Below are 25,414 nucleotides of genomic sequence, written 5' to 3' on the forward strand. Positions count from 1 at the left end.
CCAGCAGAATGACAATGGATTACTCTTAATCGAGAATGATGACACCTTCCAAAGATAGGCATGCCGTCGGCATCACGTGACGAATGGTGGTGCCTTCTATGCGCTCTATAAATGCGAGAGTACCTGGAGCCTCAGTGGCAGTAGCCGGACGACCTCAGATGATGTCTCCCGCAGATGGAGACGAAACGTCAGGTGGAAATTTTATACATCGACCACGGCCTCTCAGCCCGGAAGTTTCAACTGAAGAATGACAAAAAGTTTCTTACGCGCTTGTAAGTGGGCAGTATGATGCGTTGGTTGACAACTGATTTGCGTTCACTGCGGCCAGGTGTGACTCCAGTGTGTTTGTGTGGAGCAGCCGGCTCCGGGCCCTCTGTCAGCCTCTCTCTGACCGCGCTGCGGGCGTGTGGTGTTGCAGGCGCAAGCAGGACGAGGTGCAGGTCCTGGAGGAGACGATCCGCGCGCGCAGCGAGCAGCAGAAGAAGGCGGGCGTCGAGCTGGACGCCACGTGCCACATCTGCCTCAAGACCAAGTTCGCCGACGGCGTGGGGCACATGTGCAACTACTGCAACATCCGCTGCTGCGCGCGCTGCGGTGGCAAGGTCACGCTGCGCTCCAACAAGGTGCGTCCTTCACTCTCACCTTCTGTCCACCACCTATTATATAGACGCTAGGCTGTTGTTATGGCCGCAAGATAATTAACGCTCGAAATATTCTCTCTCGAAATGTTTATTGTTTTTTTCTCCTGCAAAGATGAAAACCGGAGTGCTACAATACCCACTCCAGCAGGGTGCGTCTCTACTGCTCTCCCAGCTGACTGAGTTATTCAACTAATGTTTAACCCCCGTCTTTTTTCCACCTCCTATTACAGCTTTTGTGGTACAATTATTGCCTGAAGATAATTAATGCGCTAATTTTTCACTTTGATATTTCTATTGTTGTTTTCTTATTCTTGCAAAAGCGAAAACAAAGAGTTTCATTGACGTATGATCCTTAAATGTCAATCAGCCAATGTTTTCTCTGAAATACGTCCAGATAATGGTGCTGACTTCGTAAAATATATCTGACGCGATTTATACAAGTATACTAAGCGGGCACTGTTTTAGTATAACCCCGAACGGCTGGGACATTTTTATAGTATGTAAATATGTTACACGAAACTGCAACCAGTCACTTTCTTGAATAATTATTTTTCATTCCATGAACCGGTTTTCGAACCTTTCCAGGTTCATCTAAAGATTGTTTCTGGAGGTTACATAATTATTTATAGCATAAATCTGGGTGCTGTCTCTGTGACAAGAAGATGGAACACCCTTTTATGAATCGCCATGACTATGGTTTATCCGTCGATATGGATGTAAATTTAGTTTTTTACTTATTGCGACAGTATGGCCGGCTGTTTTCCGTCAGTGTCCATCTGCCTGCTTCTATTTTAATGGCCAGTTGGTATATCACTACACACACTTTTACACCACCTATATTATTTTACACTGACAGAGAAACTTTGCCCGCATTCAGCATGTGCTGTACAACTGTTGCTTGTAACAAAGATTTTGACAAAAGATGTGGCATAGGCCTACTTGACACAGAGATGTAATTTGTTCTTTTTTACATGAATTAAAGTCGATATAAGGGCAAATATTTTAATCAGACTTCCAATAAGTACAGAATAAAATAAATAAATAACTGGATTACTACAAGAACAAACTTCAAGTGATCTCATGTCTTATTTCTATTTGTATATTAACGTATAATACAGTCAGTTTATAGCAAACATTTTAATCAACATTGGCATTAACATGAGTTCCCAGGAGTTAATAACACAGAGTTATTGTACTTGCAATGAGATACAGTTGTTTGACTAAGACCTTCACATTTAAATTTTAAATAATAACAAATCTGTCAGAGTGTAAATTAATATAGCTAGCGTAAAAGTGTGTTAAGTGATATACCAACTGGCCATCAAAATGGAAGTGGACAGGTGGACACTGATGGAAAAAACCGCCCTAACTATCGCAGTAAGTAAAAAACTAAATTTACATCCATATCGAGAGATAAACAATAGTCATGGCGATGCATTAAAGCGTGCTCCATCCTCTTGTCACAGAGCCAGCACCAAGCATTATGCTGTAAATAAAGATGTAACCTCCACAAACCATCTGAAGATGAACCTGAAAAGGTTAGAAAACCGGTTCACGGAATAAAACATAATTATTCAGAAAAGCGACTGGTTGGAGTTTTATGTTACTTATTTACGTTCAATTAACAGTCACGTGTTCTAAAATATCAGTAATGGATAAGCTCAATTTTTTATAGTTGCCGTCAAAGTGCACTTGTGTGATATCAGACAGCCTGTGCTTGTAGGCGTAGAAGCCTAAGTAACCTTAGTAGACACAATTACATTAAACGTAAATGTTCATAGATTTCTGTACATTCGACAAGAAATATTTCTCACAAAGTGAATAGCTAGATGATATTTATTATAAATGGCTCTTTTGGAATGGTGTAGAAACGAGCCTGAAAGCTGTAGATCAAAGCCTCTCCTACTGGTCTCGCTTTAGAAGACTCCTTCCGGTCCTCTGCATGTTCCTTTCTGTATGTGTGTACTTGTTTCTATACCGCATGAAATGAGCGAATTGAGATAATAGCTAACTGCTTGTTTCCACTTTTAATATGAAAATGTGTTTAGCTGCAGTCCTATGAGGACCTTCCAGATGCCTTTCTATTGTGCCTTCATCTACAACGATGAACGTGGGGCAGTGTTAAAGACAATGAACTCAGCATAGAGAGCAGTAGATTTCAACTCTTGCTGCTCTACAACCCACACGAATGATGACATTCCGTACTCGCCGACGCTGCAGCCGATTCCTTGACAGGTTTTGCTCATCTGAGGTTTCTCGACGTTAAACGGTATCAGTATCGACAAAATAAAAGAAAAAGCCTGCTGAAAATATTTTTTCCGATAATGATAGGAGACCACCGCAGCCTTTAAGTGGCGCAGAAAAAAAAAGTTGTTTTAGTTGGTCAAAGCAACGAGATTCCGCACAGTGACTAGTATAGATGAAAAAAAGTTGTCAGTATGCTGATGCACTTGCCAGCCGTTTTCAGACGGGGCGGACGTCGCCGTAGCTTTAATGTTTCATTTAGAAGCGGTGAGAGTTTAACGCCCCGTCAACATTAATGTCAGAAGAGAATCAATTTATATCGAATTGCAATGATGAACAATGTCGGCAAGGTTATTTTAGGGACCAAGTCGGCATTCGACTTAAAATACTCAGAAAAAAAACACGGGAAACCTCTGCCTGGAAATTAGGACGGGAATTAAAACCTGGCTCCGCCAGAATTCTAACAACGTTTCTTAAGCGATCCTGAGGTCAGAATTCTGTAGTGCAAGTGTGTAATCCAAGAGCGTTCAGATTAGCATAGCAGAGCGCCAAGGCGATAATTACCAGGGTAGTTTGAATCTCCTTTTCAATAATACGAGTAAAGGAAGGCTGATTATGGTTTAATGTACCATTGAATTAAGAGTGGAAGCTTCGAGCTGATGGAATGAGAATGCGGGAAAGTACAGCCCGATACAGAAATCAGTGTGATATGCACATCACGCTTTTTCTTTCCTTTTTCTTTCTTTTGTATATTCTGTAAGTCTGAAGAATATTTTCGTCTTGTGAGGTCGGTGAGCTTATTTGAACGATAATTCTAATTGCGAGCTGTTTAGAATAACACATATTGATGTTCGTTTGTCAAGATCGAACTTTGAACTTCAGAATATTTTGTTTGTAGAAAAAACAAACTATTTGCCTCATTATCTTCATTATATGCACTAGCTAATACGAATAAGATTAACAGCAGAAATTGATTGTGGCATCGTTGAAGTAATTATCCAGCATCGACCTCACGTGAATTATGGTAACTATGGAAAACGTAAACTAGGATGATTGAACGGGGACTTGAATCCCGCTTCTCCCATTGCGTCACCTCACTCAATAACGGTGCAACGGAAGATAACATTGTTTTCCGTATAAAAGCTACTGGTGGGTTGGAAAAGCGGGTACCATAATATCACAATACTGAAATTCTCAAGCACTTCGGTCACAGAGAAATCTATTTTATTGAACCATAAGTTGGTTAGCAGAAACCAGTCTTATTATGATATTATGGTACCCACTATTCCAACTCACCATTAGCATTTACCGTGAATGTGACACTACCTTTTTTGTTTCATATCTTTTAACTGGTTTTATCGGTTTGACCAATGTTTTAGCGTCATTTTAAGTTTTACTGCTTGAGAGGTTTAAAAAATTTACACTTTATAAATTTCTTTTTAGCGGTACTAATTTTGTGTTTTTGGGCCTTTTTTTTATATTCCTGAACTAAATTCAATTTTATTTTAATAATTCACGGTTCCACCTAAATCGCTTTTTGTAAGCAGGTTGGTTAGCCAACGCCATCTGCCTTTAATGTCTGGTACTACGGCCGTTTAATCTTGCCTCCACGGCTCTGTTTTTGTGTGGCCGGCTTGGAGGGCTGTTCTCGATCGCATTATCTGCTATTTGTCAGATGTACGCAACGCTCTATGCTGTGTACACCCGAACACGACTGGCTCTGTGTTACGTTAGGTAGTGCTTTTATTCATCCCATGACCCTAGAATGATGGTTCCTTGTAAAATTTTATCTTAATATCATATGGGGTCATTAATGGACGAATGCTGGTTTTCCACATTAATTTTTACGCCAATCTGATGATGCCTGAAAAGGGCGAAATGAGTGATTTCCTAAAATGAAAAAGATTGTACAACAAAAAAAAAGAAAAAAGCACTCCGCCTTCAGGCCACGAGTGGCCTACCGGGACCATCCGACCGCCGTGTCATCCTCATAGAGGATGCGGATAGGAGGGACGTGGGGTCAGCACACCGCTCTCCCGGTCGTTATGATGGTATTCTCGACCGAAGCCGCTACTATTCGGTCGAGTAGCTCCTCAGTTGGCATCACGAGGCTGAGTGCACCCCGAAAAATAGCAACAGCGCATGGTGGCCTTGATGGTCGCCCATCCAAGTGCCGACCACGCCCGACAGCGCTTAACTTCGGTGATCTCACGGGAACCGGCGTAGCCACTGCGGCAAGGCCGTTGCCCATTGTACAACCAAGACTGTCTTATTTCAAGAAATTCATAACCCGTTGTTGTACCAGGCGCCCAGTATGGAATGGAATCACTTTACAAAAAAAATGACTAAAATATAAGCAGGCTGTTTACGCAACAATCAAAGTGACAGAGATACATGAGACTATTTTTATACAGTCATCAAATCTTTGCAAACAGTGGCCGGATTTTTCTACTAACTGTTGAATTGGACGACGATAGAAACCCGCCCGTTGTTCACGGGGCCATTCGAGAACCGCTGTGTGTACGTTCTCAACGCTGGAAAATCCCTTTCCCTCGAGGTATTCTTTCAGGTTGCCGAAAAGGATGGAGATCACATGGTGCACGGCTGGACTTCCCAATCAGCGTTAACCGCCTCTGTGCGGCCGCGGTCAAATTGCCAGCACCATTTCTCTGCGGCTGGACGCAACATTGCACTTGGTCTATATATCACCACAATTTCGCAGTGAAATTAGAATTCTACTAATACCTTCAGCTGCTAACGGGCGTTGATATGTATCAATGGGGACAGGTGCAAGTGTGTGCCCCGACCGGGACTCGAACCCTGGATCTCCTGCTTACATGGCAGACGCTCTATCCACCTGAGCCACCGAGGGCATAGGGGATAGCGCGACTGCAGGGACTATCTCGCGCACGCCTCCCGCGAGACCCACATTCTCTCTTGTATGTCCACACACTACATTCGTAGTGTCCCACCCCAGCACACTCATTACTCGTGGACATGTCCGAAAGAACAGACACCATATCCATATAAGTATATATTTCACAGTGATTCTGTGTGCTATTTAGACCTTTTGCCCACAGGAATCTTACTGTCCCGCGTATTCCAACTTTGGAATACTTACTCAGCTGCAGAGCCATTTCAAGCATACATGGCGACTCTCCTGTTATCCGTAACGCAGTACAACTGTGTCTGCAGGAAACCTCTTCCGGCAATGCCCCTCTTGTTGCGCAATGGTCTTAGCGTGGGATGACATGCGTCACTTACTTTCTTAAGTCCTTACGTTTCTGGCCGTCAGGCCAATCGCCACTAACCGGTAAAGAGAACCCGATGCCATTGATACAGGATCGACTCTCTGTGATTTCTTCTCCACCTTCGTACATCACCGATCTGCGACGAGATGGGGAGGCGACACTATATTGTTGCTCGTAATGACCGCCTAAACACCAGATTAATTGTTCTAATAGAGTTGCGCACCGATTGGATTTACACACTCTTCCTACATCTAGATCTACATCTACGACTTTAGTCTGGAACTCTCAATTAAGTGTCTGGCAGAGTGTTCATCGAACAATCTTCGAGCTATTTCCGAGCGGTTCTAGGCGCTTCAGTCCGGAACCGCGCTGCTGCTACGGTCGCAGGTTGGAATGGAACTCTGAGTCGGGCATGGATGTGTGTGCTGCCCTTAGATTAGTTAGGTTTAAGTAGTTCTAAGTCTAGGGGACTGATGACCTCAGATGTTAAGTCCCATGGTGCTCAGTGCCATTTCAGCTATTTCTCTACCGCTCTATTTCTCTACCGCTCCACTCTCGAACAGCGCGCGGGTAAAACGAACAATTAAACATTTCGGTGAGAGATGATCTTTCTCTTGTTTTATTATGATTATCATTTCTCTCTCATAGGTGGGAGCCAACATAATATTTTCGGGTTCGGAGGAGAAAGTTCATGATGCAAATTTAATGTGAAAATACTGTCGCAGCGAAATAGGCCTATGTTTCGATGACTGCCACCCCAATTCGCATATTAAATCTGTAGCACTCCCTACCCTATTTCCCTATCATTCAGAACGAACTGCCACTCTTTGAACTTTTTCGATGTCTTCCGTCAATGCTATGTATTGCGAATGCTATACCACGTAGCAGTAGTCCAGAAGAGGATGGATAATCGCATTGTAGGTACTGTCTTTAGTAGACTTTTTGCATTTTCTAAACGTCCTGCCAATAAATCGCAGTCTTTAGTTAGTTTTCTCAGTAACGTTATCATTGCGATTTTTCCAAGTTAATTTGATAGTCAAATTCGCAAGGCTTTAGATTCGTCTGGTTTATCGTGTAACCGAAATTTGAAGGATTCCTTTTAGTATGGATGTGGATTGCCTCACACTTTTCATTATTTAGGGTCAATTGCCACTTTTCGCACCATACTCTATATCTTGTCTAAATCAATTGGTTTCGATCACCGGGTGATTTTACATGACGTAAATGACAGTTTCATCTGCAAACAATGTAAGAGGGCAGCTCAGATTGCCTCCTAAATCGTTTACATAGGTTAGAAACAGAGGGCCTGCAACGTCTCCCTGACAAACGCCAGACATTACTTCTGTTTTACTCGATGACTTTCCGTCAATAACTACGAACCGTGACCTTTCTGAAAGGAAATCACGAACCCAGTAGCACACAGTTTTTCCTAGCTGACCCCAAATAATGTGGCGAGCAGCTCTATTGTATTCTTATCTAGATACCTGCGAGCCATAATGTGTTGAATGCCGGAGTCCACTATGAAACAGATTTCAATGTTTTATCTCTAACGACAGCGGCTGAGCATTGGATTGACATCGCTCTGCTATACGCCTCTGGTCGTAACGCGACACTGCGAGTACGGTGTAGGCTCGGAATAACTCTTCTGGGCCTATTGACAGGCTGAACACTCTGCAGATGCCGCATCGTCCCTTTCACAACTGGAGACACGGCGTACTCTCCTGAACTGCTCTGGGAATGCAGATTTACTTCTAGTTCCACCACACAGTTCCGAGTACCAGTATTGACAAAATGGTTTCAGATTTTAAGAAATCCAAACTGTGAAATTGTGAGAGTGTTGCATAGCCTTTCGGATGGGCTGCTTTGGGACTGCAGCAGAGGCGCCTGCTGGGAGAGGAGCGAGAGGGTGCGAGGAGGCGGCTGGCCATGCGGCTGTCTGCCGGGTCGATAGCCGGCCTGCCTCCGCCGCCCCGCGCCCAGCGCCCGCCCGGTTCCGGCTTACCGGCCCCACTCGCCGGATACTTCCTCCCTGCCCGTTCCCACCGTAAACAGTACACTTCCACGTCTCTGCCGGACGCCTCCCCCTACTTGCTGCGATCCGCAGCAGTATTCTGTTTAGCTAATTATCCGTCTGATGACGTGGCAGTCGCTTATTGTCATTTCTCAACCGGCTCAAATGCCTGGATCCACATTCTGATAAATAGGTTATACACAGAGCTGCAACAAATTTGTAGATTCATGTGTACCAGTCTCGAGAGAAGCAAAAATACAGGAAAGAGCAAAATTTGTAACTTTTTCATTATTCGTCTACTTATTTGCAATTTTCGGATTTCATATGACTCTGTCTTACAGTTTGGAGTGATACAGGTAATAATGAATAAACCCAAGCGAGCGATCGAGGTAGTGCAGTGGTTAGCACGCTGCACTCGAATACGGGAGGACGACGGTTCAAAAATGGCTCTGAGCACTATAGGACTTAATTTCTGAGGTCATCAGTCCCCTAGAACTTAGAACTACTCAAACCTAACTAACCTAAGGACATCACACACATCCATGCCCGAGGCAGGATTCGAACCTGCGACCGTAGTGGTCGAGCTGTTCCACACTGTAGTGCCAAGAACCGCTCGGTCACCCGGGCCGGCGACGACGGTTCAAACTCCCCGTCCAGCCATCCGTATTTACGTTTTCCCTGATTTCCCTAAATCGCTTAAGGCAAATAGCGGCAGGGTTCTTCTGAAAGGCAAGGACGATTCCCTTCCCCATCCTTCCGTAATCTGTGCTTGTACCCCGTCTGTAATGACCTCTTGGTCGACGGGACGTTAAACATAACCTTCTCTCCTTTTTGAATACCAGCGCATCTGACGAAACGGTAGCCGCACGAGGATTAATGTCTTTAAACATATTTCGTGAACTATCTTGGCCCGCTTTTTGAATGACGTTCAATCTTCACTTATAAAAATACTCAATAGAAACTAAAGAATAACGTAAATGCATCTATGTCCCGTGTGAAACCAGTTCATGTATGAACAATCTATGTAAGCCTATCAAACACTTCAGAATACGATAATATTTTCAGCGTGCATTTAACTTTAGTAATAAAGCTTATCTTACTAAAATAGTTTTGAAACTTTTCTAGATTGTTTGGCTTCTAACAAACATGCTTTTGCTGTTTCGAGGCATCCAGCTTCGGGATGGTACGTCTGCAGCTGTACATTATTGAGGAAGACTTCATAGATTTTTGTTTTGTGAATTTACAATTTATCGCTGCAGTGGTTACCGGTTTCGCGCTGAGAATGGGGGAGTCAGCCCGAAGCCGGTAATCACTGTAGCGATAAAGTCTATATTCACGCAAATGACACGGATAAAATAAAAATTTCTGTAATCTGCTTTTCCCTTTTTCTCACAATGTCTAACTTGAAAAGGTCTTGAGTTTAATGTAATTTTCCAAAGATCTATGCAAAAGCGAAGAATCATCTGATTTCCTATTCTTCTACAAAGTTACCCCACAAAAGACATTTTATTCACAGTACTGTACACGGGAAACAACAATACGTGGAATTCGTGGGTAGTTGTATCTTGTGGATGGTGTAATTTATGGTCTATAAAATAAAATGCTCTTGGTAATTGAAACCTGCAACACTTTTTGCTTCTTCAAATTTAAAGGTACCTGCAGCGGTTGAGCATTTTATTTATCCTTCTATTTTATTTTACTTGGACCAGTTCATATTTACATGTAAGGTTAAGCGTCATGATCAGATTGTAACATCTCTGCGAAAGCAAGTTCGTTAGAGATGAACCAGTAGGGTTAACTTGGAGAAGGAATTATTCCAGCACTAACGTCAAGTGATTTACGAAAACTCGAAAACCTAAACGAGTGTGGCCAATCACGTACTTGGACTTCAATGCTCCTGAATCCTGTACCGTCACTTCGCTAGCTGCGGGTGCTCGAATCGTTTCCTGCCAAGCGCTCAGCTAACGAAGTACATGAAACTATAGTGTTGAGATTAATCAGTTCTTTTCACGTTCCTTACTCACATCATGCAAGCTTCCAAAACTACACTAAGTTTCTTGCAAACAGATAAGATAAACAGACCATCAGCAGTAATATTTAATAAATATTCAGGTGACAAAACTTACTGCGGTTACGGGATCTAGCGCTTGATTTTGTATCACCATGCACCATGAACAAGGAGTTTAGTTATATCTAATTTATCTAATAATCTTTTTCGCTAGAATTCCTTGTTATAATGACAAAGTTCAAGTATGTTCATTATAACTAGAACACTCACTTAGGTCTGGCAGCAATGGGGTAATGAATCGATCACATACAATGTATTCACAGATATGCGACTGGCTCGAAGATAACTGACTAGCAGATCACAGTACACGATGAATGTTCCAGGTAAACGAAAGTAATATGGGATATGCTCCAAGGAAGCATCTGATGCATAAATGAGGAGAACAGGTATTCGAGTAAACGTTCAAGAGACTAAGACAGGAGAACTTAAGGCACTTAGCTAGTCATATACAAGGTCATTTTCCCTCCCTCAACATGCGAATGTACTAGACAAAAATGCATAAGGACCGCTGATATTCTCAATACGGTACAAGTAAGCGATTTACAAGCTAGGGCCAGCAACACTACCAGAGTCCTCGCAAAGGATTCTGCTGTCTACACGGAAGTATTGTCATAATATGGTAGTAAAAGGGTTCAGAAAGATTTTCAGAAAATTTTGACTTGCTCTAAATGTACCAACTCTCTTTAAATGTGAATACACATCTGATCAACATCATCCCGACACCCATAAGTAACGCAGGATTGACCACTATAAGCCACGAGAGGCGAAGCTGCTAGTACAAAAGAGGGCGGGGGATACTGTGTTGTCATTGGAGAAGCGGTAACAGCAGTGTGAGTCTGTCTGAAGTGGTCAGTGACTTCGAACGTGGGCTACCCATTGGATGTGACCTGAGTAACAGAGCCGTTAGATACATTACAACCCTTCTAAAGCTGCCATGTCGGCTGTTGGTGACGCGATTGTGAAGTGAAAACCCCAAGGTACAACCACGGCAAAAGCAAGACCAGGCCGACCTCATGTTGCGTATTGAGGGAACGCCGATCATTGCAGAGGGCGACTGTGAAGAGTCGTATGACGTCAGCGGAAGGAATGAATCGTGAGTTCCAAAGCGCTACCAACAGTCCAGCTACCATAATGACTGTGTGTAGAAAGTTAAGACAATGGTGTAGCAGCTCTGTAGTCATTGGTATGTGATGTTTAATGTGGCGTAAATAGCGATGTCAGTGAGCAGTGAACGACTGGGAACGAGTTATTTCAAACGATGAATCACGTTATACCCTGTGGCGATCCAATGGAAGGGTTTGGGTTCGGCGAATGCCTGGGGAACGTTACCTGCCGTTACGTATGGAGCCAACTGTGACATACAGAGGAGATGGCGTTACGGGTTTTTCGTGGTCAGGGTTTGGTCCCCTTATTGTCCTTAGAAAGCGCTAAATGTGGAAAGATATGAACACATTTTACAACATTGTGTGCTGCGTACATTAGTAGGCAAGTTAGGAGACGTTGATGGTTTGTGTCAGCGTGACAGTGCACCCTGTCATAAAACAGCATCTGTGAGGCAACGCTTTATGAAGTAACATTCGCGAAATGACTTGCCTGTCCGCAGTCCCGACGTGGACGCAATGGAACGCCTCTGGAGCGAGCTATAACGTCGAATTTGCTGCAGTCCCCACCGTCCAACATCATTACCTTGTTCGGTTTTGCGCTCCTGAGGAACAACTGGCTGCCACTCCTCCACAGACATTCCGACACCTGACTGAAACTATTTTGCGGCAGAGTTCAAGCCGACACAAAGGATAAGGATGGACATATCACATATTAACCTCCAATAATATATGTCCGGTTACTTTTCATCTGACAGAGTAAATGCAAGATAGTTCACACATCGAGGAGAAAGCGTACGATAGTATCCGATTAAAAAATAAGCAGTGAACATCTGGAGCATCTCACATTTCTAAGACCTGGTATGAAGTCACACGAACACGTAGTATTAGTATTAGTGAGGGCAAACGGATAATTTAAATTTGTTAGAAGGGATCTAGAAAAATGTACTGCAGTTGTAAAGTAAATCACATATAAGATGCCGGTGTTATCAATTTGAGACTACTGTTCCAGAATTTGAACTATGTGTTAAACAGCTATAACAATACGCACCTTGCTAGGATGGTATCAGGTCGGTATAGCCCAAATGATAGTTTAATACTCGTAGATTACTCAGATACTGTAGACAAAGCTTTTCGAAGAAACCTTGTTGGATGAATTCAGAGAAACAAACTCGACGAAGACTGTGTGACAATTATGCTGCCATCATCGTATGTCTCGCGTTGTGTTCTCGAGACTAAGATAAAAGAGATTAGAGCATGTACTGAGGCGCATGCATGGTTATTTTTCCCTCTCTGGTTAGTTAGTTAGGTTCACGTTCCATCGATCATTTTACACGATAAATCGTGATGATATGAAACGAATCATTATACATTCACATCGCAAATTAATTTGTAAATATGGCTACATGCTGAATACCTACAAGGTTTTTTTTAATATACAGATATAATTTAGTAAATCCTACCCACCATCTTTTACACAGACAATAATAGAAATTATCTCAGTAATAGAAGGAGTTGTAAAGGAGAAACTTTTTCAGGTGTTTTCAAATTTTACTATTGTATTGCGAAATGTTAACTTTCACAGCTGGAATTGTCACAATTAATAAAATATTCCGGGCTATTATGCAGTGATATAAGGGATTTCACTTCAAAACCCGACGTTTCGTCCCATCTGCGGAGGACAGGGTGTGAATCGGACGTTCGGACAGGGTGTGAATCGGACGTTCAACAAAGCTACGATCCCCCTTGAAAATGTCCTCCACAGATGGGTACGAAACGTCGGGTTTTGAAGTAAAATCCCTTAAACCACGGTATAATAGCCCGGAATATTTTACCAACTGTGACTTTATTGTCTGTCACACATTTTATATCACTGGGGAAGTGACGAAAAATTTTTGTTGTAGCGTTATGCGCCTCATATTGTGCTGTAGACAACCCTAATGTGGAGTAATAAATGTAATTCTTCCTTCCCATATTTTACATCATTTTTCCTTGTGCACTGTAGTGTATTATTTACAACAAACTTCATGAGGAAATAAATATATCGTGAAGCAGTAACCAGAACGCCCAGCTCCTTAAATAGATGATTATGGTTCGGCACCACATATTGTCCTTATAGTACGTTTCTGAGCAGCAAAGACTTTATTTCCTAAAATTCAATTACCCCAAACATTACTCCAAATGACAGTACTGAATGGAAATGTGCAAAATATGCCATCTTACTGCTTTGTCTGTCTCCAATATTTGCAATAATTCTAAGTGCAAATGTGGCTGAATTAATTTGTTTTAGGAATTCCAAAATGTGGTTTTTCCAGTTTAAATTCACGTCAGTACGCATCAGCATGGACACCTAAGAAGTTTTAAGTTTCCACCCTCCTTATTATTTCCTCGCCATGTTCTGTTCCTGTATGTATGCTTACTAGGGTGATGTGCAGGAAGAACTAATTCTGTTTATTGTATATTAGACGGAAGGTCATTTACATATATGAGGAACAACAGCGAACCTAGGATTGGGCATAGGGAGCCCCATACATATTTCTTCTCAGTCAGAATTACGTACCTGGCCTATATTGGACGGATTACTAAGTAGGGCCTACAACTTGCTGCATTTTTTTTTGTTAGATATGATATTATCCATTGGTTAGCTATACGCTAAACCCCATGTTACTTCAGTTTATCTAAACGCCTCAGATAGGTCACAGAAAATATGAACTCATACTATTTTATTATTTAACGCTTGTAAAATTTTTCACTATGAAAAGGGAAAAGAGCATAAAATCGCTAAGCTCGTCTGAAACTCTCTCCGCCGAGTACCGTACACTGAATTGTAGGAGGAGGGTGTGCAGCGAGATGCAGTCTTTGTTGAAGAAACTATCGTCTAGACGAGCAGACTATTTTTTTTCTTTTTTTTAGGGAGAATAACTACCTTTAATCCCCTCTGCTGTATTCATTGTTTTAATTTAAATGCTATCGATTTTAGCACTGTTATCGATGTGATAAACCACCCCACGAACATCCTGTTGGTGTACACCAGCGACCTCTAGTGTGGTAACTATAAGACTGTGAAGATCATCTCAAAAATGCATTTTGTACCTGAATATGAAGCGAAAGTCACTTAGAAATCAGTTATAAATAAATGGAAACAATAAACACGACTGTGCGGAAGAAAAAGAGTAAGATAAAACCTTCGTCCTCCGTAACAAAATGTTCCTAACCTACCGTCTCAAATTTACAGCTCCATGGAAGTAACAAGACCAGACAGTAATATGAACACAGCTTATAAAATTACTGCATAGAGTTTTCGTCACTATATATGACTGAGATAAAAATCATGCTATTTAGTTCGGTAATTAATTTTATTCGCTTTTTCATAAATTCACTTGTGAAAGAGGTCAGTTATTCAGTCTCCTGCGGAGTGAGTAGTGATAAGTGTGCAGGTACTCAGAAGTAAAACTTCGATTAAAAAGTCATCTAAGCACTATGGAACTTAACATCTGAGGTCATCAGTCTCCCAGACTTATAACTACTTAAACCTAACTAACCTAAAGACATCACACACAGCCATGCCCGAGGCAGGATTCGAACCTGCGACCGTAGCAGCGGCGCGGTTCCCGCCTAGAACCGCTCAGCCACAGCAGCCAGCACGACAACCTAAGTCATTTCGAAAACTCAATAAAGCCTCTTTCGAGTTTGGAATGTAAGAGAAGGCATCTGGGAGACAGAAACTTTGATTTGATCATAGGCCGTGTCTCTAAACCTTAGTCAGTAATAGCGTGCGGTTAAAGGCGCTGCAGTCTGGAACCGCAAGACCGCTACGGTCGCAGGTTCGAATCCTGCCTCGGGCATGGATGTTTGTGATGTCCTTAGGTTAGTTAGGTTTAACTAGTTCTAAGTTCTAGGGGACTAATGACTTCAGCAGTTGAGTCCCATAGTGCTCAGAGCCATTTGAACCAGTAATAGCGTCGTTCGTGAACGGAAAACGTGCGATTTGAATCACTGCCAGGAATAAAATTTTGATCTCTCCGTAAGTTTCGGTGGACCTTACACTGACATTTAGAATTAATGGTTCTATAGCAAATTGCCTCTTGCTCGACGTTGCACTTCAGTTCGAGCTGACAAACGTTGTTTAGATTATGAGACAATGGCATATCGGTACTGACATGATGAACTACTCAGCGGAGAGCAAGAATATAATTCTTCACTCACTTAATCGATATCTGTCAAATAAGTGCATGTACTGGACCAAGTGTTCCAGCCTTTAATAAGTGAAGGAATGTAGCAAGCTCTTCCAAAAATGAACACAGTGTTTTCTTAATGTAACGAGTCTTTCGGCTGTTTAGTGATTCATGATTTCCAAAATTAAATTTTGTATTAAACATCAAAGTGTGTGATTATCGTAATGTCTACCCGTTTCTACATCACTTGTTTGACGCTTACACGTCTCTACACAAGGTTTTACTAAGTCTTCGTTATGAGATATCATATTACACGCTGAATTTAAATAATCAAAATCTGATAAGAAGAAATCGTGATAGTAACAGCTGAATCCTGCACGATTGTCCTACACACTACTGAAAATTGGTTTAGTTCACTCGTTTCTGGCGCGTCTGCGACAAAAATCTGTTCTTTATTTCCTCCTTCCAAGTACACGCAGAAGAATACGTTCTTGATAACATTTGCTGCCGTTGGTCTGTCGTCAAAAGTATCTGTAAATTGTTCCCAGAAGCTCGGCCACGTTTGTAAATCTCCAGAAAAATGGATGCAATTTGAAAGTGGGTAGCTTGATGCTGAATAAGCGGTTAAAAGAAGTGTAAAATGTTGTCGCAGGTATATCAGTGTTATTTCAACCTCTTTAATATTCTCTTCCATAAAATCACTCAGCCCTCTTGCGGTTGTCTGCATGACCTCCACACCTCGCTGAGCTGCCCTCATTCATCGTCATGGAGTAAATCCTGGACTGAATTATTTCACATGTTTAAACCCTCCGATATTTTCTTCTGTTGGTACTGAAAATATTTTGCTTCCTCAATTCTTGTGGAGGCGGCAAACGTATCAATGTGGCTTACAAATCTTGTCACATTTGAGGGTAATGAGGTGCGTTTAAGTTTTATCTTGGAAAGAATCTCTGCAATTCTACCAATTGCTGCGCTCTGATTATTTGCTATCGACTAAGTTCGCAAACGCTCTATTATTCCCCAGAATCATCGCTGCAATTCTATACGTGTACAGGTAAATGTTGGAAAATAATCAATTAAACTACACGAAAAGTGGCATAGCGACTGCTGCTACTTATATGTTTTCCAAGCGTAGACGGACGTATTCATAATATCTTAGCCTGAAGTCCGTCGAAAATTTCAGTCGACTGAAAACCTTTTCCCTTTTCTCTTTTCTTCCCGCGTTTCGTCATCAAATTTGAACGTTACGGGTTATTATACTCCGTTGTAGCACTCTTAAAACAAAAGACTAACACTTTTATCTCAGAATTCAATCTACTGAATCCTGCAAAGAATTTACATACACATATCGTCGTCTCCCTGACACTGCAAATACATTTTCTGACAACCGCCTACAAATCGGCCAGCTGATCGCTGCTCACGTTGCCTCCTCTCTCATCATGACCCCGACATCCACAGTCAAGTGAAGCAGAAGTGACACTGCCGTTCATACATTTCGAGCCAATGAAAGAACACGATTAAGTTTCGTTTGCTGTCTCCTCTCACATGTATGAATGGCTAGAACAGCTCAGACTGTGCTAAAGCAATGTCGTGATTTTTCCTATTAGACTCGTCGTCGTCATTAATATAAACACAACAAACTACGATCAATATCTGAGCGAATAAGTAAATAAATGTTGTATTGTTGCCAACGTGCCTTTCAATTTCACGCTACTTCGGCGGTATGCATGTTATTTTTGTAGTTTATTTAATCACGCTGTTTCACATTGGCTTAATGAGGTTGAACGGTTCCCGTTCGAGACCATTGCCCGACGGAAAATCGAGAGGTGGTTACGGGGAATCCAACTAGCAAACCCGCATCCGTACTCAGTAACGATAACAACTATACCATGTAGGTGGGCAACTTTCGAGCGAAAGCTATTGAAATTAACGAGACTGTAATAGTAAATGATGTGGACTGACAATGCAGCCAGTCCACAGTGACGGGTAGCCGAAAGAAAGGCACGCGTACACACACGCCGACTGGCGTGAAGTCTGGAACCGGATAACTATTGAATGCTAATAAGAAAAGTATGCAGCTCCTCGAATACTTAACTTTATTCTTTGTTGGTTTACAACGTTCTTCTTGAGACATTTATACGATAACTATCAAACTATGTAAGGCTAATGGCGCCTTGCTAGGTCGTAGCCATGGACTTAGCAGAAGGCTATTCTAACTGTCTCTCGGCAAATGAGAGGAAAGGCTTCGTCCGTATAGTCGCTAGCAATGTCGTCCGTACAACTGGGGCGAGTGCTATATCGTATCTCGAGACCTGCCTTGTGGTGGCGCTCGGTCTGCGATCACACAGTGGCGACACGCGGGTCCGACATGTACTAAATGGACCGCGGCCGATTTAAGCTACCACCTAGCAGGTGTGGTGTCTGGCGGTGACACCACAGTATAACAAACGAAAACTTAACGGCTCGTAGCAAACTGGTTAACCTGTCTGACCAATTATTTTATTTAACGAAATAATTTATGGCAATGACAAACCACGTAAAGGGACTTATTATTCATAGAAATCACATTTACATTTACATTTACTGGAAATCAGAGCCAGATTTTTTAAGTAATTTGAGTAGAGAAGGAAAGTAGTAAAGAATATGACACAGGCCGTCAGCCGAGACCAATGACGGTATCAACAACACAACTATTCGTCAGCATTATAGAACCATTATGGCAAATATGATGTCGTAGAAACAGGTATATTTTAACCAGAGGACAACCGCGGAAAATTTGGGGGTTTGATAAGGGATGTTCTTCACGTTGACGCCCTTAAACATTTTAAAAAGTTGGAAATATCGGACCACGTTGAGAAGATAGTGGTCGTCATCGACCACGCAAACATAACTACGGAATGCACAGTATACAATGAATCCACAATTCACGAAAAATTATTTTATGAGCAATATTGAAAAATAGTGGCGTGTTCTGCATCAAACCTAGAGAAACGCTTAGATGTGAAGTACTGATACATAATTATTTTAATATTTCTTATTTGCTTCTTATTAAGCTTGTTCTTAGTAATGACACTGGATTAAGTGGAAGCTATTTCCGACTTTTTTTAGCACAGTAAAAGTTCGTAAACCCTTCGAAGAGTAAATCAATGTATTAAGTAACTGTAGAGAACGACAGCATTGAGTGTTCTGTGGAACTTTCACACTCGGCAAACGTTTCATTGGGTTATACCAAGAGCCTAGAAACACATTTAAAATAATAATTCTTCTAGATAGGCGGATTCATTTTTTTGAATAGCTGTTTAGGATTGGAAAACAATTTTTATATTAATTTGTTACCGTATTAGGCTGACTTTTCACACTCACAGTGTCATCAGAATTGCCACTGAAGTACCCACTGAAAAGGTCAGTAACTATATCAAGAGCTTTCCTCACCTATACGGCGTGGGAAGTGGGAAGAGTATTTGCAAACTTGTGTGATTACGTACGTGTTCCCCTTCCCCCGAAGGGTAACACAATCGTGAGCATACTGCATCTATTCTGATTCGAGAAGTGAATGATGCTCGATGGGACTCTAAGATGCGCTGCTACTGTATTGAAAACGTGATTCTTCATCTTACGAAAGACTAAACGTAAAACTGCTGCTGAGATAAACTGTTTTGCAAATAAATGTACGTAAAACGCGAGCAAGTTTTCTAGATTTCCGAAACACGCACACCACTATTCCACATTCTCACCCGATAACGATGATACTTTCGTATGGTCTATCTATTCAAGTAGCCTATGTAGTAGTAGTCCTATTCACGTGATTCGCTCACAAAATAAGTATCTTACAGAACGCAGTACGTTATAGCACCTTTTTGAAGCAACGAAAGTACTGCAAGGAACCGTAACTGAGGTACTCATTTTCGACCCTCTACAGAGCATGTTGCGTTAGCGACCATTATCCTGTCGGCAAACACCATCTGGAATGTTGTTCATGAATGACAGCACAACAGGTCGAATCACCAGACTGACGTACAATGTTGCTGTCAGAATGCGTGGGATAACCACGAGACTGCTCCTGTTGTCATGTGAGATCGCACCGCAGACCATAACTCCAGGAGTACGTCTGGAGTGTCTAAGCGTGTCTAGCACGCAGATAAGTTGGACGCAGGTCCCACCTGGCCTCCTTAGCCATCACTGTCACCGAGGCAGAACCAGCTTTAATCAGAAAACACAACAGACTTCCACTCCACCCTTCTTCTAACCAACACACAGCCATGACTGGCAGCGAGGCAGAACCAGCTTTTAATCAGAAAACACGTCTTCCACTCCGCCCTCCAATGACAGCACTGAAGTCACAAATGACGGTGATTTGAAGTCAGTGGGACATACGCTGCAGAGCGAGTGGCTCACATCTGCCCTTGAAGAAACCGATTTGTAACAGTTCGTTGTCTCACTGTGGTACCAACTTCTGATCGACATGTTGCTGCAGACGCAGTACGATGTGACAGACCCATACGGCGAACACGATGGATTGCCTCTCAGTAGTGCCACATGGCCCTCTGGAGCCCGGTCCTCTTGCGACCGTACAGTCTCGTGACTACTGCTCCCACTAATCATGTACAGTGCCTACATTCCTGCCAAGTCTTTATGAAATATTGTAGCACGAACATCCAGCTTCTCGTAGCTCTGTTGCACGACCTCGTCCAACTCAGTGAAGTGTTGATAGTGTCGTCTTTGTCTCCTTAAAGACATTGATGACTAACATCAACTCATCGCGTCCAGTCTCAAAGGTAACTAACCCTCAGACCGTTACAGTGTGTATTTAAAGCAAACGTGATTAGCATCCTCACAGTGGCGCTACACCGTCTTTCAGATGTAAGAAAACGTCTGCCAATTTTCGTTTATGTCTTGATGTTGCAATATTTTACCATCACTGTATATACACCATAAAGAATTTGTAAAGTACAACACCACCACACTCATGCTGTTGGCTATCGTCAGTTTCGTCGCTAGATGATGTAACTAGTTGCAGAACGGCGGCGAAAATATTTTTATTGGAACAGTGAGTAAATGCGACAAGCCGTACCATAAGTACAAATGTCCAGGGACTATTTCCAGTGGGGTGATTTGTTAATGTGAAAAATATCGAGTTGCACCATGGTTCCAAGTTCACATTGAACTGTAGGTCCCCATATAACTGGCTGGGTAAGTCAGCCCAGAGGTCGGAGAAAGCCAACGACATACTACCTGCAACAGGACCACGTCTACTGAAACAGTGTGGTATTCAAAGCAACCTTCTGCTCAATAACGAGCTCTATCTCTTACAATGCTTAATGGATTTCCTTAAATGTAAATAGACTAATTAAAGGAAAGAAATGACAGGCTAGTATGAGATATTGCTAAAAAGTCACATATTTTAAATGTATAGTGGTAGCCCTAAGAAGGATTATGAGATGCAAAAAAACTGTGTAATCAGTAGCAGGGAAGCAAAATTGCAGGCTCAAATCTGTTAACAAAAGCTGAGAAATATAAGTGAAATTCGTCACAGAAATCACGCACAGGAACAGCTGTTATCTATTCTAGGGGACTGGTCCAGCGTTAGTGTTTTGCAGCTGGCTTGTCGCAAGACGTGCGTAAATCAGTGACGCGCTATTAAAACGTAGCCCACGCGGAAGTTTAACGGAGACTCTCAGGGAACCTGGATGGGAATAGCCGGGTGAGAGGCGACTCTTGCGACATCCTGTTCTGTGTAAATTTAAATATCTGTAGCGGGCACATGTGACTTTTACTGGTGACAGCGGCCTCCTGCCAATGACTATGCTTAAACGCGGAATATATTAGACGCACATGTACACATATCTCTTATCCAAAATGAATTTTTGTTTGTTCCCAAGGCACTGTAAGTTCGACATTTAATGAAGAGAGTTGAATATATCTGTTTGTTAGCACTCGCTTGCTAATTAGCTCATTCAAACTCAATTGCCGAACAGCCGGAGATGGAAATAGCGCTGTGATTGATAGTTAATCAAATAATGCGTACACATACGCGAAGCACACCTCACAGACGACAGAATTTTACTGCGTGCTAAATTTAAACACTCCAAGCGCGTATAACTGTTACATGAGATTGTCTAGTGTCATACTAATTACCACGCACGCACATGTACTTTCGGCTGTCTTTCGCTGCGAATTATTCTTCAACGTAGCAGCAAAAAACGCTTTCTTTTATTAATAGTTAATGGGATTTTTTAGATATGCTGTAAAATTAATAAGAGGTTGCTAGAATCGATAGTTGCTGTTAGACGGAACGATGGCTGCACTCTTGTACTGAAATAGTTCTTTATTCATATCACACTGTTAACGCTGTGACAGACTAGACGTATTTGACGTGGTACGTTGGTTGCAAAAGCAGTTTTGTTCGTAGATAGACCTCTAAGTACAATCCAGCAGGTATCCATAGCGGCAGAAATGTATAGGCTGAATCACAATAGAGCCTAGACCTATATCTATATTTTCTGCAAGCTATCTTACGGTGTGTGCCGGAGGATACTTGTACCGCTGTCGTCTTCCCCCTTCCCTATTCCGCTCACCAACTGTACGACTGTCGATGAAGCTCCGTATGAACTCTAATTTCTCTAATTTTACGTCGTTGGTCATTTCGAGAACCGTATGTCGTAGGGAGCATTTATAATTTTCCCGTCTTTTCTTGGATTGTAATCTCTAGAAATTACAACCGTAAACCTCTTCGTGATGCACAACGCCTCTCTTGTAGCGTCTGCCGCTGGAGTTTGACAAGCACCTCCGTAACACTCCCGCGCCGTGTACTCCATCCTGTGACGAAACGTGCCGCTCTTCGCTGGGTCTTCCCAGTTTCTTCTTTTAAGCAAACTTGGCAAGGGTCTCAGAATGATGAACAATACTCACGAATCGATCTATAGATAATTAAAAACTACTGGAAAGCAGCTCACTTCATGTGCAAAATTGTTCATACATACAAATAACAATGGTCGTTACTTTCTTTCTGTTTAGCATTTGCAGTACAGAGAAACATTCAGAACTCCGTCCGTAAATAAATACCTAGTAATATTTCATTTTATCTGTAAGTCGACGGTGTCGGATGCCTTTCAGGAAAATAGGATTCAAAGCGTACCTCTCTCCATGAGAAAGTTATTTTGTTCCGAGATAATGAGCAATACTGCACCCGAATAATATGCCTACTAACTTAAATATCTGCTCGTATGGGGAGTAGTTTTTATTACAGTTCAAGGGAAGTTATTATATTTGAGCTCTGAATGTGTCAAAGAATCCTTCCCATATCGACATCAAACATATTGTCCACAATAAATTATGAGTAGTGCTCTTTGATGTTTCGTACAGAAAGGAACCATCCGTACTCCTTCCCATTCACTTGCGGTATCTGTACTCCTTCCCATTCATTTGCGACTGTAGGCTCCCAAGAAATCTATAATTAGTTTCATTTTTTAAAGAGGTTAATTCTAAAGGTCACACAGTGTTAGCAAACGAAACACGTACCGGGAAGTACCCGCACTGACGTATTGGATTTGCAGCTCTCGATATGCGCAGCTCTGCGCGTTTCATGTGCCGGCGAAATTCTCGTGCGTCAGTGCTTATCCCCGCCCACCCGGCCAGTTGACAGATAATGCGTTGACGCAAATGAGCTAAGCAAAATTTATGAAGCCGGGACAGCTTCATATTAGATTGCGTACTGTTCACAGAAACTTTGGCAGTTTATATTCCATCCCGCATGTGGAATATTCATGCCAAATGTTCGTCCTACTTTATTATGATATTTAGTGTCCAAGAACTTACTTTAGTTCCTCCTGCATTAATTTAAAAACCAAGATTATAACGCACGTGAAAATTAAGACGTATTTATATATCAAGAAGGGCTTGAAAAATTTTGTACAATTTCTGACACAAATTAACAAGTATCTTCATCTTTTTGTATCTCCCAATCTATATCTTGGCAAAAAAAGGTAAACCTAAACACACTTCATAGTTCTTGGATTTGACATTTTAAGCACGAGTTGGTAAGATTATTGGCAATCACGAGGCTCCAGTATTAAATGCAAAGGCGTTTACCACAAATTTGCGCTTGTTCCTTTCATAAAATCAACGTTATTGGCAGAAATCGCGTAGTTCAGCTCACACAAGTGTGACAGTATTTGTGGAAATTTGCGTTTATTGCTTATAGTGCACAGCAGAAACTGTCCCTCACATATTCCTGTTTTATGCTAGTTGTTTTCTTTGTATGTACTGCCTACATCTAAAACCTTCCAGAATTTATTTTGCATTTTCTAGGCTTGTTTCATCCCTACAATTTTTCTCCTTTGACTGCTCCTTCCAGTGCCAAGTTAGATACTCCTGGTTACCGACGCAGATGTAACGCCAGTACACTTCTATTCTTTCCAGCAGATTTTTATTTTTTGCTTTACCAGTTCAGTTAACTTTTAACAATCTTCTGTAGCTCCACATTTCATAAGCCGTTTCTTTTCCTCCAGTGTTTCAGGTTTTTCTATGCGACACTGGGTTCCACGTGTATATTTTCAGGAACTTTACCCTCGGTTCCATTTCAGAATTTGATACCGGTAAAAATCATTTTGTTGAAGAAGACTTTCTTTATGCGTGTCTATCTCGTATTTATGGCCCTTTTCTTGATTTCGCCACCTTCTGTACTCTTCCTTCCTATGGAAGAGAATCCGTTGAGTTCTGTTATTACTTAAGCAAATCGTTGCCTTCCTATCACTTTTCTAAGCTTTAGTCTTAGCATAGTTAATTCTTAATCTACAATTTACCGTAAATATTTTGTCTGTCCCATTCAGAATTACTTCTAAATTAACTTAACTTTCTTCTCGAACAACTAAGTCCCCCGTGAACCTTAGCAATCACATATAATCACCTTGTAGTTCTATTCTTTTGCTGAAATTACTTTTTGTTGCCTCTTCAACTTAAAATTTCCACAACCGGGACAGTAAAATGAATCCTTGCCTTACAAATTCTTACCATAAACTTGTGTTAGTCGTTTTCTATGTTCATTAATGCTCATCTGTTGTCGGTGGATATTTTAGCTTAGTTGTGTATATGCAAATGTAGATCTTCAAGCGAAGATATTAGGAAGTATAATAGTCAGCAAAAAGCTCCAGCTGCAGTCTTAAAACGTAGACCATGCGAAAACACTTTTATAGTTGGTGAATCACATAATGTGGAGTCAGGTTAGTGAAACAAAAAGAGACGGCGCTGCACGTACACTTGTAATCCAGCAGTCACGTACTTATAGGAGGTACGCTCCGTCCAGGACGCCGAACAGGTTCACACTAAATCAGGAAAAAAATAGATGCCAGACTGAGCCGAGAAAACGGACCCTTCGCCCCCTGTTTACCAATAGTGTCTGCCTACCACCTACGAAATTGTAAGCATATCTCGTATCTTCAGTTTGCTGGATATATCTGCAGTGCACTGGACGAGTTACACACCCACAGATTACTGACATAATTTCGATTTACGAAACCATTATACAGACGCAAAACGAAGTCGTACTTCGGGGAGTTAAACAGAACCAAGGAAGGAGTCGTATATCGGAGAACGTTCACAGGACAGATAATAGTTCTGATGGGCTCGAAAGCTTTTCAGTCAGAGGAGAGGACCATATCTCTTCAAGGCGTACAACCGCATCGAAAACACACAGTCAAGAAAAATGCTTTATGGTGTAGTTATCCGCATTAGGTGAGTGTGAGTTACTCTTAGGTTGAGAGAGAGCGTTCCTTCCGCCAAGGTGAATGGAATGCGGCGGCGAGTCACGTGCGAGCCTCACGAGAAAGGCAGAACGTCACGTGTACGTCACAGCACGTGACACTGCAGGACTTACGAGTGCTAGAAGTCATATCCGGTGGGATGCGAGTAACAATTTCAAACGAGTTT

At 41.9% G+C, this 25,414-nt stretch overlaps 1 protein-coding gene, 1 non-coding gene and 1 pseudogene across 2 annotated transcripts in view; 1 reads left to right on the forward strand and 2 right to left on the reverse strand.

Moving 5' to 3' along the window:
* The window catches only part of LOC124775812 (regulating synaptic membrane exocytosis protein 2-like), a 137,095-nt gene extending 128,578 nt beyond the window's left edge, over positions 1-8,517 (forward strand). The window contains exons 2-4 of the mRNA XM_047250642.1: positions 419-623; positions 7,982-8,180; positions 8,489-8,517. Of these exons, the coding sequence (XP_047106598.1) occupies positions 419-623; positions 7,982-8,180; positions 8,489-8,517 (433 nt within the window). The remainder of the gene's footprint in view (positions 1-418; positions 624-7,981; positions 8,181-8,488) is intronic.
* On the reverse strand, positions 5,016-5,133 carry LOC124778291 (annotated as a pseudogene).
* Positions 5,684-5,758, reverse strand: Trnat-ugu. Its single transcript has one exon. It is a non-coding gene; the product is annotated as a tRNA-Thr (tRNA).
* Positions 8,518-25,414: the final 16,897 nt, after the last annotated feature.

This window comes from Schistocerca piceifrons, chromosome 2, assembly GCF_021461385.2.
Source record: "Schistocerca piceifrons isolate TAMUIC-IGC-003096 chromosome 2, iqSchPice1.1, whole genome shotgun sequence".
Lineage (NCBI taxonomy): Eukaryota > Metazoa > Arthropoda > Insecta > Orthoptera > Acrididae > Schistocerca > Schistocerca piceifrons.